This window comes from Microcebus murinus, chromosome 22 (genome assembly GCF_040939455.1).
Source record: "Microcebus murinus isolate Inina chromosome 22, M.murinus_Inina_mat1.0, whole genome shotgun sequence".
In the NCBI taxonomy this organism is placed as follows: Eukaryota; Metazoa; Chordata; class Mammalia; order Primates; family Cheirogaleidae; genus Microcebus; species Microcebus murinus.
Genome location: NC_134125.1, coordinates 15,948,701 through 15,965,116, shown reverse-complemented (window position 1 = coordinate 15,965,116; position 16,416 = coordinate 15,948,701). Strand labels below are relative to the sequence as shown.

At 40.2% G+C, this 16,416-nt stretch overlaps 1 protein-coding gene and 1 non-coding gene across 2 annotated transcripts in view; one reads left to right on the top strand and one right to left on the bottom strand.

Annotated features, from left to right (window-relative positions):
• Positions 1-16,416, bottom strand: part of CORO1C (coronin 1C) — an 81,480-nt gene that overhangs the window by 50,749 nt on the left and 14,315 nt on the right. The window contains exon 2 of the mRNA XM_012756590.2: positions 5,152-5,351. Coding sequence (XP_012612044.1) covers positions 5,152-5,346 — 195 coding nt within the window. The 5' untranslated portion in view covers positions 5,347-5,351. The remainder of the gene's footprint in view (positions 1-5,151; positions 5,352-16,416) is intronic.
• Positions 10,628-10,736, top strand: LOC142863788 (U6 spliceosomal RNA). Its single transcript, XR_012914429.1, has one exon. It is a non-coding gene; the product is annotated as a U6 spliceosomal RNA (small nuclear RNA).

Here is a 16,416-nt window from a genome sequence, read left to right as displayed (position 1 = left end):
CACAAAGCCAACTTGTGTTCAGCAAGACTGCTATTTATTATTCATCTTCTGAAAGACTAAAGAAAATGTTCTAAGCCACACCTTGAAAAGTCATGGCAGAGTGGCAAGCCACAGCTTGATGGAAGCATTACAAAAGACATCAGGCATCACATGTGCTAATCTAAATCACCCCACCTCGGGACTGAGGACTTCCCGTATTCCTCCAGCAATGACCTCTTAAAATACCACTTTCTCTAATACAATCTTCCTAACAAACTTCATAAACCATACATTTAAACATACATTCATAAGTGTGCTTCTTGCTGCACATGTGCATGTACTTGTGCACATGTTTTAATGTGTTTGTTCCCATTACACTTTCCACTTCAGATTTTAAGACCTGGAAGACAAAGACCATGTCTAACTTATTTTACATTCTCCCAGAATCTAACCACAAGCCTCATGAGGTTGCAATAATAAGCCCTATTAGCTACTGACAACTAACTAGCTTTCAAGAGAAATTCATAGAAAGCCGTGTTTACAAATGTGAGCCTTTCTGAAAGGGTTACAATCCACTTTAAGATCAATATGTGCGTATAGTCAATATTAATAAGCACAGAGTCCCAAAAGCATCACCCAAACCAACCTGCCTATCTATAACCAGAAACAAAAAAGGGAAATATTACAAGCCCCTGAAACAGTTATTAAAAATCATGTCCATCTCCTAAGGTTTGTGTTTAGAATAACCCCAGAACGCTACCAACATGTACTGGGGTTGGCCTAATACACACCTATAGTATTAATTTCTTGCTATCTTGATTTCCAGCATAACCTTATATCTGAGAATTTGGCTGTTTTTTCCTTTTTTATGTGGTGGGGGTTTTTTTGCTTTGTTTTTGTGGTTTTTTTTTTTTTTTTTTTTTTTTTTTTTGCTTTTAATCCAAAGCAGCACCTCATTATAAAACTATTTCATAGCTGCCAAGACACTGAAGTTGTAGGACTCTTTTCCAGGGTGAAGAACCCTATATTAGGATTAATGGGTTCCCTATGTACTTGGGAGTCCCCATCATGGTTTTATTATTCAAGGCTGCACTTCTAAAGAGGAGAAAAACACCTCAGCACCAGTGATCTGCTAGGATGCTTTGATTAGGAAACTGACCACAACAAAAACCAGAAGCAAGTGCTCCTGAAGGGCAGAGATGCTGGCACACAACAGGCACTCAGCTTACAGAAGATCAAGCCAACTAATCCATGTGAAGACTTACTCATATTGTATAAACAACCAAATACCAACTGTGAAAATGTAAAACTTATAATCTTTATTTAAATATTCATGATTATGCCAAAATTATAAGCTAGATATCAAAAGGGAAGTTAGCCCCTTAAAGGAGATAGAAGTGTTGGTTTCCTGACAACGTGGAAGAGGGTTATATTTTCTAATAGCTATTGACACCCTAGTAATCAGCCAGAAACTTAGGCAGGGACAGTGATCTAGGAAGAAAAGAAAGGGGAGTGTCACTTGACACTCCAGAGCTCATGGACCGGGGCCCTGCCACCACAGCCGATCTTTCTAAGAGCTTCCCAGGCACACAACTATCTAGAGCAGACATCCTCAAACTACGGCCCTCGGTTCACATGCGGCTGCCTAGCACATTTTTCCGGTCCTCCAGGTGTTTTTGCTGCCGCTGCCCGTCCTGCTTAGCAGCCGACTCATCTCGGGCCCACAGTGCGCACTCTCCAACAGTCTGAGGGACAGTGAACTGGCACCCTGTTTAAAAAGTTTGAGGACTCCTGGTCTAGAGAAAACAGGAGACTACTCTTCTTTGCTGGGCTCAGCCTTGGGCCTTGGCAGAAAAGCAGCCACAAGTAAAAAGGCACCTAATCTACCTTCCAAAGTTACGTATTGGACTAAGGGAAAGAATGGAACAACAGTGTTTTCTTTGCTGAATTCTGAGTATCAGACCAGCAGCGTTAGAAATCACTTCATAATGGGAACCACGGGAGATGAGTAGCACTTCTGAGATCATCTAGAATTACCAAGGCAAAAAATCACTTTTATAGATAGCCCCTCATGTTACAGAGAAATAGAAGACCAGGACAGAGTGACATATCCATGTCCCACTAAAAGTCAGTGACCAAACCAGGACTGAACTCCACAGCTCCTCAATTTCCAGACCTGTGTTCTTTCCTCTACCCATACTGACATTCAGGGCTAAATACGCTTTAATACACAAGAATCTCACATTATACATGGCAACCTACCAGTTACTGAACCTCACCTACTGACATTCCCAATGACTGTTACAGGCTTAGTTTAGACCAATGTTACCGCCTCTAAAACAATATTTAAGGTGCAAAGCCACACATACAGTATTATAGCCTAGGAACAAAGATCCTCATGGCTCCTCTGAACACCAACACTTCAAACATAATAAATTTTTTTTTTTTTTTTTTTTTGAGACAGAGTCTCGCTTTGTTGCCCAGGCTAGTGTGAGTGCCGTGGCGTCACCCTAGCTCACAGCAACCTCAAACTCCTGGGCTCGAGCGATCCTTCTGTCTCAGCCTCCCAAGTAGCTGGGACTACAGGCATGCGCCACCATGCCCAGCTAATTTTTTATATATATATCAGTTGGCCAATTAGTTTCTTTCTATTTATGGTAGAGACGGGGTCTCGCTCTTGCTCAGGCTGGTTTTGAACTCCTGACCTTGAGCAATCCGGCCCGCCTTGGCCTCCCAGAGAGCTAGGATTACAGGCGTGAGCCACCGCGCCCGGCCAAACATAATAAATTTTAAAGCAACTTATTCTACCCTAATTCTTGTAAGGCTAAAGAGCAAAATACTACAACATATTTATTAAATGTAGGCCATTTAATGAAAAACCAAATCATAAGATCCAGTAAGCTTAAGGCTGGAGCATACAAGTCTCCCTTAAATGGTTTAAGTGAAACTCAAAGTTTCCTGTGGTTTATAAAAGCAATGATGAACTCACAGAGCCTTTTGTGGATGTGGAAGTTGAAGGGAACTGTGTGAATTCACTGGAAGATTAACCATTCAAAAGTTTATTCTGGGCTGGTTAATTGGCTTGTTCCATTTCTTTGAAGAAAAAAAATGTCTTAAGTTTATCCCTCAGTCTATAAAGGGGAAATAAAAACTAACTCCAGAACAGATCATGGCACTCCAGTGCCTGATCTGGGTTGATAATCTGTGGCTGTCTTCTCAGCTGGCAGCCATAAAACCCACCAATAAAAAGTCAAGTTTCCAAATAAACTAAAAAGTTGTGGAAACCAAATCCAACTGGCATTAAGTTGTTTTAGTATTATGCTCTTTCACCAGCCTTACAAGAATTAGGATAGAATAGGTTGCTTTAAAAATTATCATGTTCGGATGAAGTGCTGGTTATCTACTTCAAATGATAGTGTAGTGCACTTACTTGCCATTCAATAGCAATTTTCTCCACAGAAATAAAAGTATCCAAATATTAAATAAATTTTCAACTTAATGAAAAGAGTCACCTTTGCCAACAACAAAGAAGGTGCATTTGAAAAACACAAATCAAATTTGTTCCCCAAAGGCATCCAACTCCCTACTTCTGTAGTGAGATGGTTCTACTATGTAATATCGATATCACATCAGTCTGGCTACTAATGTAAAAATCAGATGTTAAAATAAAACCAGTTAGTCATGAGCATCACTAAGAGAAAAGTACAAGAGATGGAAGTTTTCTCAATGAGTTTTCCCAAGCAAAAAAATATCAAAATACAATGGGGAGCCAGGCGTGGTGGCTCATGCCTGTAATCCTAGCACTCTGGGAGGCTGAGGCGGGCGGATTGCTCAAGGTCAGGAGTTCGAAACCAGCCTGAGCAAGAGCAAGACCTCGTCTCTACTATAAATAGAAAGAAATTAATTGGCCAACTAATATATATATAAAATTAGCCGGGCATGGTGGCGCATGCCTGTAGTCCCAGCTACTCGGGAGGCTGAGGCAGGAGGATTGCTTGAGCCCAGGAGTTTGAGGTTGCTGTGAGCTAGGCTGACGCCACGGCACTCACTCTAGCCTGGTCAACAAGCGAGACTCTGTCTCAAAAAAAAAAAAAAAAAAAAAAAAAATACAATGGGAAACATTACTTTGACAGAAATTCACTTTATTGTAACTACTTCCAGAATCTCAAGGACCGTTATGCTGAGATGAACCCCTACTGTGCACGGCTCAGAGGTGGGGGGTATCCACCTCCCCCACTGTCTCTAGCAGAGTGGACACAGCCATCATGTGACTCACACCTGTGTCTGCACCAGCACTGAGCCTTGTCATCGGAGCTCAGGACTCACCAAACTCAGTTTCCTCCTAAAAGCTAACAGAAAACACTGCTTCTGGGCCATCTTCATAGCTTTTTTTCCTTCATTATTTGCAACTCTAGGATTTGCTGATAAACTAAGTGCAGATTTTGATCTGCAGTGTTCATGATCAGTCAGCAAATGCACAAAATTCCTATCTAATCTCCCACCTTGGAGCGGGCTCTCGGTGGGGAGGAAAAAGTAGGGAGAAGGGAGGACTTGGAAGCCCACTGAATCTGAACACACAGATCCACTTTCAGTAAAGATCCTTTATTTCTACCACTTGTTAACACTGTTTACATCCTATACTGAAACTTATTACTGTTTCAAATTGAAATCTGTATTGCTTTGGAACATTTTTTTGAGCCCTTGTTTCATTTACTATTCATAAAGTCAAAAAATCTCAGTCCTCGTGACTTCACAAAAAAAGAGAACATTATCTTATAAATTTCTGCCCATTTAAAAATATAACTGGTTTTAAAACTTTACTTTGGAGCAAAAACATAACTGTTTTTAAAACTACTCCAAAAGAAAAATTTTTGTGAAAAGTGGATGATTAAGACCCAAATCATGAAATTCCTATGACTGCTCGTGCTCACGTCATTCTAATAATTTTTTTCATACATAGAGGGCACACCCAGAACAGAGGTCACCATCCTGTTTAATGATTCTGTTAGAGAAAAACTGATGTGGTTAGTAAGGCGTGTGGAACTTAACCTCAATTACATCAGAGTCTAATGGTGACAGTAAACACTATTCTTAGTGAACTGTCAATCTATTACAGAAAAAATATAGAGACTACCTGAGGGTGTCTAACAGATGGGAGGTCAAGTTACTTACCTTGTGCAGAGGGAGCACAAGGAATGCTCCTCCCCCACTCGCTTCTATGATTATGGCAACAAATCTGGGATTGACAGCGCAAAAGGAACTATCCCAGGTCACACGAGAAACCCGGATGTCATCATAGCACTGGTCATTTTTCACTGCTTGTCCAAAAACATGCCGAAACTTGCTCTGTCGTACCACTCGCCTCATCGTGTCTGCAGAAGATAAGCGAGAATTATGTTAGAATTATGCACTGAATGCTTTACTTTTACAAATGAAAAGCTCCAAGTAGAAAAACAGAATGATATGGCATTTTGTCTGCTCTCCTCGAAAAAGTAGCCAAATTGCAAATCCAAATTTCCCTTAGCAGCACATACCCAGAGACAACTGCAAAATGCGTCAGGGAAAGAATTACAAAGAAATGAAATATTCCTAATTCAAGATCCAGAAACAACTCATCAGTTTTAATTTCAGCAGAAAGATTAACGCAAAGAATGAAGGAAAATTAGCCTTTCCGGGTTGGTTGGGAACTGACAGATAATTCACTTTAACCCCTTCCCCTTTTACAGATAAGAAAACACCAAAGTGAAGTTATCTGGTAGATGTGAAGCTGAAGAAAGCCCAAAAACAAGTTATGATTTTGTGGCTTTGTCCTTAGCCTGCCAATGTAATTTTTCAGTTTTTAAACATTTTCCCCAGACATCAGCACTCTGCTGTCTGAGAACTGTGCCTGCTCCCCAGAGTGTTTCCACAAGACCAATTCCAGGTAGGGAGGAATTCAAGAGACACAGCAACCACCTTTGTCTTCAGGAGCCTTCTAATCTCCTTCTAACACAGGCATAATAATCGGAGCACCCCAGGACCAACTGCCTAGTGCTCAGTGCTACACAGTGAAAAACAGGAAAAATCAGCCTGAGATAGCCTAATGGATCAAGAGCCAGGTCTTTGAAAAGAGGAGCAAGTATTTAAATGGAAAGCAATATGATCAAAGTGATGTTTAGGATGACAAAAGTCTGGCAGTGGCACACTGAACAAATTAGATGGGAAGCCCAAAGCCAGGCACTGGGCTAGGAAACCATGATAGATAATAAACCAAGCCTGAGGCCGGGCGCGGTGGCTCACGCCTGTAATCCTAGCACTCTGGGAGGCCGAGGCGGGTGGATTGCTCGAGGTCAGGAGTTTGAAACCAGCCTGAGCGAGACCCCGTCTCTACCAAAAATAGAAATAAATTAATTGACCAACTAAAAATATATATACAAAAAATTAGCCGGGCATGGTGGTGCATGCCTGTAGTCCCAGCTACTCGGGAGGCTGAGGCAGGAGGATCGCTGAGCCCCGGAGATTGAGGTTGCTGTGAGCCAGGCTGACGCCACGGCACTCACTCTAGCCTGGGCAACAAAGTGAGACTCTGTCTCAAAAAAAAAAAAAATAAAATAAAAATAAATAAATAAACCAAGCCTGAGAAAGGTCCAGAATGATCCAGCAGCAGCAGCTGGGACAGAGGAAAGGAAAAATGCAGGGGCTATTCTGGAGGGGAATTGAAGCCAGGATGGGTTTTCAGTCGGAGGTGACTATTCACCATAGCCACCTCCCTAGTGAACCAGGAAATCGGAAGGGAGGGGAGGGGACACAGAACTAGGTTCCCAGGCTCCCGTATTTGTCATTTCAGACTCCAAATTCCACTAAATTGTCTGATAGATACTGAAAGCTTTGCATTTTAGGATCACCAGGCCCTGCCTGATTAAGATTTCCTAGACTGCACCCAATCTAACTTTCCTACCTGCTACAGTAGGTCATTCTGCTAATATCGGTTAGGACAGAAGGAACCTGGATAAAACCTAAGTGGAAATAGAGCATGGTTCAACCTTAATAACTCAGCTGAAAACCAGAACCCCGTGTACAGAGGAGGGCTCACACTTGTTCACTCCTGCCAGATGGAACATCCAAGGCATGTGCAAAGGTGACCTCTCTCCAATGCTGGGGCATGTGCCTGGGCTGAGGCAACAGACCCTTGGCAGGCAATTGAGCATTCATGTTCCTCAGCCCAGCAGTTGCCAGACCTTTCCAGCTGACGACCAGGACCATACATTTTGAGTACTTGATACAGGAGATGGCAAATGATATGCTTAAACTTGGCCAAGACCCTTCACTTGTGAAACAGTAGGAATACTTCTTAAGCATGAGTTAGATAAGACAGCTTCTATGAGGTGGGGAGGACCAAAAGGAAAGCACATCCACATAAAAGCCAATGTTCAGCCGGCTGATCAGGATCCACTTCCCCACAACAATCTGACAAGCACCTTCCAGCAAGAGTTTCAAAAGTAAGTTAACATAGAAGAAAAAAAGACTGCACCATGTCAAAGAGTTAATACCCCTCCTATATAAAAAAAAATTAGGCAAAGGACATGAAAAAGTAATTTATAAATGAAACACAAATGACACTTATCTCCACTCCTTCCTAAAATCCTAATGTCAGCAAAGGAATAAAAGCAGGTATAAACACCAAAGGACAAGAGAACTGGAAAGCAGCCTACAAAAGGGCAACTAGGACAACAAACTCTTGGATGATGGAAAGCTGTCACGCACATGTAACTAAAGTGTGAGTGTTCTCTACTCAGCTGAGAGTCTCAGAGGGAGCTCACCAGAAGAACACCAAGGCCCACTGTGATTAGCCACAGCACTCAGAGGAGAAACCGTGTGTCTCTGGAGACAGGAATGTGGGAGAGGGGCTGCAAAGAGAATTGACTGAAAGCCTAAATTAGGGCCAGCTAGACAACCAGATCCCCTCCCTCCAGGGCTGCACAACCAGGATATTGGCCTGCTCTCTCAGCAGAAGCCAGGAGAGGCCAGACTGCAGGCCTCTGGACAGGATGACACTCAGCACAAGAAAGCACAGGTGTTAGCAGGTGCCGTACTGACAAGCCAGTTCTGTATAGTGGGGCCTCCAGCCCCTCGTTCCTCCTGGCTCCCAAGATACCACCCACCCCACCCTGCGGGAGATCCGATCTCACTGCCCTGGGTGAGGTCCACCACTCAACATGCTCTTCCTCCCACACAGGCATCAGGTCACCTTTTAGAGCCTCACTTTTAAATGTGAATGGATATTTGAGAAAGGCCTCTAACAACCTTTCCTCTTCATGCAAATAAGCTAGATACCATCTAATCTCACAGCAATACAAAGATTAATATAAATATGTAAAGTACATAGAATGTATTCATTGAAAGACATTATATAATATGAATCTGCTGGCTGACTTACATACTGAAATACCTTAAAAAGACATTTCTATATTACGCATAGTGACAACTTATTTTCATCCTAATTATATCTGGGCAGAATGATACAGAAATTCTTTAGCTACAATCACAGAGTAGAATTTTAGCAACAGAGCAGAGGGAGGGAGAAAAGCCAGTGCTTTTCACAGTGCTGTGCTGAGTCAGGCATGTCAAAGTGGAGCTTGAAGGGCAGTATGAGCCCATTCTCTTCCATGGTCAAACCTGATCTGGGCTCGGCTATGCACATGTGGCACAGCTGCTTCTGCTACACAGAATGTCTCAGACTCTCCAGGCACACAATAGAGAACAGCAATTAAGAAAGCAAGCTCCCGAGTCAGACAGCCTTATGAGTGAGAAGCACAACTGTGCCATTTACTTCCTGGCCATGATTCCATAGGGCAAGTCACTGAATCCCCGGAAGTGTCAGATTCTGTATGAGTACAGTGCATATAATAAAGTTGAAGTGATCATTAAAGGAGCAACTGGTGATAGGACGGTGTCAGGAGATTACTATGTTATAGCACCTTGTATAGTCAGACACACAAAACTAATCACTTCATAAATGCTACCTACTGTTGTCATCTAGTAATTGACATAAAATAACCTGGATTCAAATCCTAGCTCTGCCACTTAGTAGCAAATTTTTTAACCTCTCAGAGCCTCTGTTTCCTGATCTATAAAGGGAATGATACCTATAGGAATTTAAACCAATATCTGAGAAACTCCAGTTCCAGATGGCTTCACTGCTGAAGTTGATCAAACATTTATTTAAGAAAAGGGAAGGAACACTTCCAAACTAATTGTTTGAGGCCAGTATTACCTTCATAGCAAAACCGAAGACATCATAAGAAAACTATAGACCATTATCTCTTATGAATACAGATGCAAAATCCTTAACAAAATACTAGCAAACCAAATCCAGCAATGCAGAAAAAGAATTATGCACCGTGATCAAGTGGGACTTATCCCAAGAATGCAACATTGGTTCAACATCTGAAAATCGATTAATGTAACACATGTATCAACAGAATAAACAGAATAAAAAACAAAAATGACACAATCACCTCAGACACAGAAAGAACATTTGACAAAATCCAACACACTTTCATGATATAAAACTCAACAAACTAGGAATAGAAGGTAACATCCTCAACCTGATAAAAGTCATTGAAGAAAATACTACAACTAATAATAGATTCAATAATAAAAACCACTGAATTGTACACTTTAAATGAGTGAATTGTATGGCATATAAATTATATCTCAAAAATGTTTTTTAAAAGATCTGCAAAGTACTTAGCATAGAATCTGAAGCGTAAGTATGTATTAGCTAATAAATGTTAGCAATTATTATTTAAGAGCACTAATGGGTTTCCTTACCCAGGAGGAAAAGCCAAAATCAATTCCATACTGATTATGGGCCAACAGTACAATTTTCATATAAAAAAACCAGCATCAGTTATAAAGGACGTTTTATAAAATTTTATGTTCCCCCATCTCAGCATGGTATTTCTACACTTTAATTTCTCTTCAAGCAAAGAAAAAAATGGGAACTATCCCAAATTTAAAACCTCCCTCTTCTTAAGAGAACTGCCTGAATTGTCAAATGGTATTAGTGTTTCACCAATTTAAAAACTATTCAGCTACAAATTTCCAAATTAAGATGTCATATCATCAAACTTAGGAGTTATTCTATTAGATATCTTGTCCCAAACTGATCAAACCACAAACTGGAGAACTAAAGTGTCCCCCTCCCGAGCACTTTGGGAGGCTGAGGCAGAATGATTGACCAATCAGGAGGTCAAGATGAGTCTGCACAATATAGCAAGACCCCCATCTCTACAAAAAATAGAAAAATTAGCTAGGAATGGTGGTACATGCCTGTAGTCCCAGCTACTTGGGAGACTGAGGCAGGAGGATTACCTGAGCCCAGATGAGTCTACACAATATAGCAAGACCCCCATCTTTACAAAAAATAGAAAAATTAGCTGGGTATGGTGGTACATGCCTGTAGTCCCAGCTACTTGGGAGACTGAGGCAGAAGGATTGCCTGAGCCCAGAATTTTGAACTATGATGACATCACTGCACTCTAGGCCGGACAACAGAATGAGATCCTGTCTCCAAAAAAATAAATAATAAAAAATTTAAAAATAAAGTTTCCCTCTAAAACTAAAGCATTTAAAAAAGGGATCTAATTCTCAAAAAGAATAAACGGTGCTCACTTCAACAACACATATACTAAAAACTTGGAATGATACAGAGAAGATTAGCATAGCCCCTGCACAAAGATGACACACAAATTTGTGAGAAGTGTTCCATTAAAAAAAGAAGAAGAGTAAATGAAAAAAAATCCTGAATTAATACAACAGGTACAAAGTCCAATGAAATACTAGGTACACTTCTAAATGTCTTGTCAGAGGTTGGATAAGCTGCTTGCTTGCTCATTAGGTCTTTCAAGTACAAATTATTAAAACTGCAAGGACCTTTTCTTTGCAATGGTAAGATCTTCAAAGATGATGTAGCGATAAGCCATTCATTAAACAAAACAAAGAAATGTTTATAAATTTCAACATAAATTGACTTTAGATGGGAGACAATGCAATGTGGTTTTTAATTTCCACAAAATAAGGAAGTAGGCCTTATAAGATGAAATTTATCACTCTACCCATATTTCCAATAAGACTGGCACTACTTTAGCATGGTTTTCATTTCTAGGATGGTTCTCGTTATAATAAAAAGTCATACACCTTTGAAGATAATGTGAGAATAGGCTGAGAGCATAGGCTCAACCATGAGATGTTCTCTCTGGGAGTTGGTTGAAATTTCTATCTTAGAAACATGAACAGTTGTCTCTTTGCCCAAATTTCCAGGTGATACTAAAGGCCAAATAGGAGGATTAAGGAATAGGTCTTGACTATGCAGAAATCATCATGATAAATTTTTAATAAGCAGACAACATACTCCTGTTTTTAGCTTCAAATAAAGACAATCTAAAAGCAATAACTAAAGTTCATAATATTTAACATCTAAGAAAACAAGAACAATTAAAATTTTCTTTATATGTTGGGTGGGTGAACATCTTAACCAAGAACAATAAGAATAAGGTCTACCTCTGTGGGTTTTTTTTGTTTTTTTTTGAGACAGAGTCTCACTTTGTTGCCCAGGCTAGAGTGAGTGCTGTGGCATCAGCCTAGCTCACAGCAACCTCAAACTCCTGGGCTCAAGCAATCCTCCTGCCTCAGCCTCCCGAGTAGCTGGGATTACAGGCATGCGCCAACCATGCCCGGCTAATTTTTTCTATATATATTAGTTGGCCAATTAATTTCTTTCTATTTATAGTAGAGACGGGGTCTCGCTCTTGCTCAGGCTGGTTTCGAACCCTTGACCTCAAGCAATCCGCCCGCCTCGGCCTCCCAGAAAGCTAGGTTACAGGCGTGAGCCACCGCGCCCAGCCTACCTCTGTGGTTTAAGGACTTATTTTATGTGTCAAAGAAAAGTGTGCATTCTCATAATAAAATTTCCATTTATAGTCAGTTGATAATCCTCAACCTCTGGGACAGTATAAAAAAGGCATGCATCTTATGGTACTACTAAGTCAAGTTATATAGAGAAAATTTATTTCAGAGACCATACAAGAAACACACTGGGTGTCAGGAGGGAAAAAAATGTAGACAAGACAGGGTACTTATACTGTAATGGCACCAAATAAAATACACTCAAAACACCTGAGTAAATGTTACTACGTTTTCTCTATTCTCTCTACTTCCATCAATCTCATAAAAAATGACCACAATTTTGACATTTTCCTGTTTATTTGAGAAGTTATCTGTTTAAAGATTCCAGCAGATGGACTTCTATGGTTCATATGAAAGGAAACACATCCTGCTAGGAACACATTACAGGAAAACCCCTACTAGTAGCAAAATCCTGCTCGGCCCATTTGCTGAGACCATTCCGGAGCATCAATTACTCCAGTGCTGGGTAGGCTGAGAATGTTCCCTCAGCCAGCAGCAACCACAGGAAGACTCCAAAATGTCCCACTAGACAAAGGACATGTTCCCTCTAAGCTGCTGCTCTTATGGCAGATACTTTTCAATGTGTAAGAGATGAGATATGTTATTTAATTGAAAAAGGCAAGTAGTATAGCAGATGAGGAGACAAATGTCCTAAACTCAGCTATTAAAATGGCATCGCCAACAGCTGAAAATTCCTTTTAAGAAATTGGAAATGTAATAATATAATATGTAAGCCTCCACAGAATACACATTCATGAGAGAGCGGATATCCAAAGCAAATATGGCAGGTACTCTGATTAAATAAAAATTCAACATTCATCTTTTCTGGATATGAGATGGCTGCGCTTTTTCAAATTTTCTTAAGCAAAACCCACCAGGACACTCCAAGAGTCCACCTGACAAATCACATATATCCTGCATCGAACTCTTTATGGGATTCATACATGAGACATTCCAAGAAAAAACACGCCCTATTTACCTACTTTAATAGAAGCTGTTTTTAAAAAGAAAGAAAAAAGAACACACGCACAGCAAAAAAGTCAGGTACACAACAGACCTCCTCATTCACACCAGCTATGGCTGAAAGAGATTTGCACTCCCTGGAGGACATGGACTTTTTGTTTGTTTGTTTGTTTGTTTGTTTGTTTTTTTGAGACAGAGTCTCACTTTGTTGCCCAGGCTAGAGTGAGTGCCGTGGCATTAGCCTGGCTCACAGCAACCTCAATCTCCGGGGCTCAGCGATCCTCCTGCCTCAGCCTCCCGAGTAGCTGGGACTACAGGCATGCGCCACCATGCCCGGCTAATTTTTTGTATATATATTTTTAGTTGGTCAATTAATTTATTTCTATTTTTGGTAGAGACGGGGTCTCGCTCAGGCTGGTTTCGAACTCCTGACCTTGAGCAATCCGCCCGCCCCGGCCTCCCACAGTGCTAGGATTACAGGCGTGAGCCACCACGCCCGGCCTAGGACATGGACTTGTTGAAAAAAATATTTTTTTTCTTGAAAAACTGCTGACCACTTATGACAACTGATTACAAGTAGGAAACAACCTTACTGTTGGCTCAATTATCATGACACCAAGAATGGTAAGAATAAAGGGAAAAAATTCACTCACTGTAGCCTTTCAAGTAGTTTCATGCCATTATCCATCCAGGTAATATGTAAAATGCTGAGAATGAGGCATACCAATAAAATGCATTTTATTTCAATGTAATAACCCCATATCATTTAGTTGTAAAATATTTCTGGGAAGAAAGAGACAAGAAAATGCAAATAAGATCTACCAAGAAGTGTCCAGGCTCACAGAAGCCGGGAGTGGAGAAGGTTCCAAAGCTCATCACTTCCAGGCCCTTCATTTTTTCAGCCTGGAGACATCATGTGACTCGCCCAAAGATAAAGAACTTCTGGGAGAAACACAATGAGCTCCAACCACAAAGTACAGGGCAGTTCAACTTTTCGCCCCATGAACTTTCATACTCTCTCAATGATAAATCCTGCATCATACATAAAATTCAGTTCCCCACATCAGCCAACATCCACACTTTGAGCTCTGTCACTGGGGTACAGCCTCGACAGCCCATGTGTCCACTTGGCCAGTTTGTGCAATTTTTAAATATGAAATTGCATTTTTGCCTACACTTTATAAATATAAGTAAAAATGGAAAAATCAAATACATAAACTCAGCATTCAAATATACTGAGACAAATAACAGAGAGCATTAGTTATGACCAAGGAAGCAAATCTTTACTTCTGATTGGAAACCCTTAGGCTTAAGCTGGAGGACTATGTGCTCAATTGTTCAAGAAGAGAACATAAAAGAACACGCATAAAGGCCTAAACACTAGAATATATATGTGTGTGTGTAAGGTGAGGTATAATGAAGCAGTTTTACTTTGTATAGCTTTCTAAGAAAACAACTCCTACTTGTACATTTTTATAATCTGTACTCATTTTAGGAACTTCTTACTAAGAGAAGTTGGGGACTACCTAACATCAAACGTAAGCACTCATGGATGATTTAGAATAGAAATGTGAAACTATGAAAATGACTGCTGAAAATCGAGTCTGACAAAAAATAAATGAGCATCATATAAACAGCAAAACAGCAACACATAAAGAGCCTGAAGACAGAGATAAAAATCCTAAATCTTCTCTCACACTTGTATTAAAAAAAGAGCCTTTATGAAAGAAAAGATAACCTTAATGAGGCTTGTAAGTCACTTAAAATATAATAGGAATGGCATTATAGAAATTTTGTAATTACTAAAACATGAGATTATAAGATTTTAGGAGTCATCTCTAGTTCTTCAATGACAGAAATACGTATTTTATTGCAGAGATGATGTACAAGGATGACATTCCTCATATCTCCCAATTTTCTGGTTATCACCAGCATCTTTATAAACACCGCCACTTCTCCCCATCCCCAGAGCTTTGAAAAAAGACTACTGAAGAAACCTACATCACAAAGACGGAGGCAGGCACTCTCTGCCCAAAGAACACTGTGGAACTATATAAAATCATCTGAGGCTGCAGCCATCTCCCTGAAGTGCACTACAGGAGACGAGACTCAGAAGCTGAATTCTGTATCTCTCTTCAAAGAGTAGAATACAACTCAAAGAGCCAAATTAATCCCAAAAGGTCTCAAACCAACTGCAGAACTTTTACAGACATAAGCGATCTAGCAATCTCACTTAAAAATTAATCCATGAAAAAAAATTAAAAACAAGAAAAAAATAAAAATAAAAAAAATTAATCCATGTATGTGTTTCAAAATATTCTTTCTATATTAATGACCTACTTTTCTTATCAACAACTGGTAAAAAGCACACTGTATGACTGTTCAAACCTGCTGAGTCTGTTTTCCACTATTTAGTCAGATGAAGTTTCTCTTGGAATAAAATTTTATTAATTCTTTTGCAATATTCCTATACAGGAAATGAAATTACTGGACTCGCAGATCTTAAGGAGGGCATTTTTATGAGAACCTCAAAAGGCTAGTTGTAGGCAAAACTAGCAGCGCCAAAAACCAAAATAATAATCTTCGACTGAAGAATCTGTCTTCACTTTTTAATACCTTACCTTGGACAAGCAGGGATTAAATGGATTAAATGAACATATACTGCTCACAATGTTGCAAAGGAACATCAAGGAAAATCTCTGGCTTGGGTGTCAGATACGAGTATATCCTGACCTAAATCACTCTGGTCCTCTGGTTGTTGGTTTCTTCATATATAAAATGGGAAAACCAAAATAAATGATTTCTAGGGTCCTATCATAATCTGAAGCCTAAGGGTCTATAGGGAATCCTTCATTCACTGGGATGAAGTCCATACCCCCCCAATAAAACACACAACTTACTGCAAACCAAATTAGTTACTAGCACCCACAGGGTCATAGGTATAACACACTCAACTGTGAATGCTGAATAGGTCCTTAATCCCATTTATTTATTCAGCAACTATTTATTGAGCTTTGACCTGCCTGGCACCATGGAGACAGTGCAGACATACCAAGCAAACCTGGCGCCTACTCTCATGCAGCTTACAGTCTACTGGAGGAGACACCATAATCAGACAGTCACACAAACATTAATGTGCTGCTGTGACAAGTGTTGAGATGTAGAAGTACACAAAGTAAATGAGTCAATAATCAGGGGAACAGAACCAGAGAACCGACAATAGGTTGAAATAAAAGAATGAATAGAAGTTAACTGGGCAAAAATAAAAATGAGTTCCAGCTGGGAAGAACAAGAGGTGTAAAGGGTCTATACCAAAAGCAAGGGCTATTTAGACCAGCACTACTTAGCCAGGAGGGGCTGGAGCCCAAAAAGCTAGGCTAGAAGAGACTGAGAGTTCAGCAGGGCCCTCTAGGCCATGCTAAGGATTTTATCTTTAAAGTTTTGGGAACCATAGGAAATTAAGTGTGTGTGACATAATCAGATTTGCATTTTAAAAGATCACCGTGAATGCAGCTGGAGAATGGA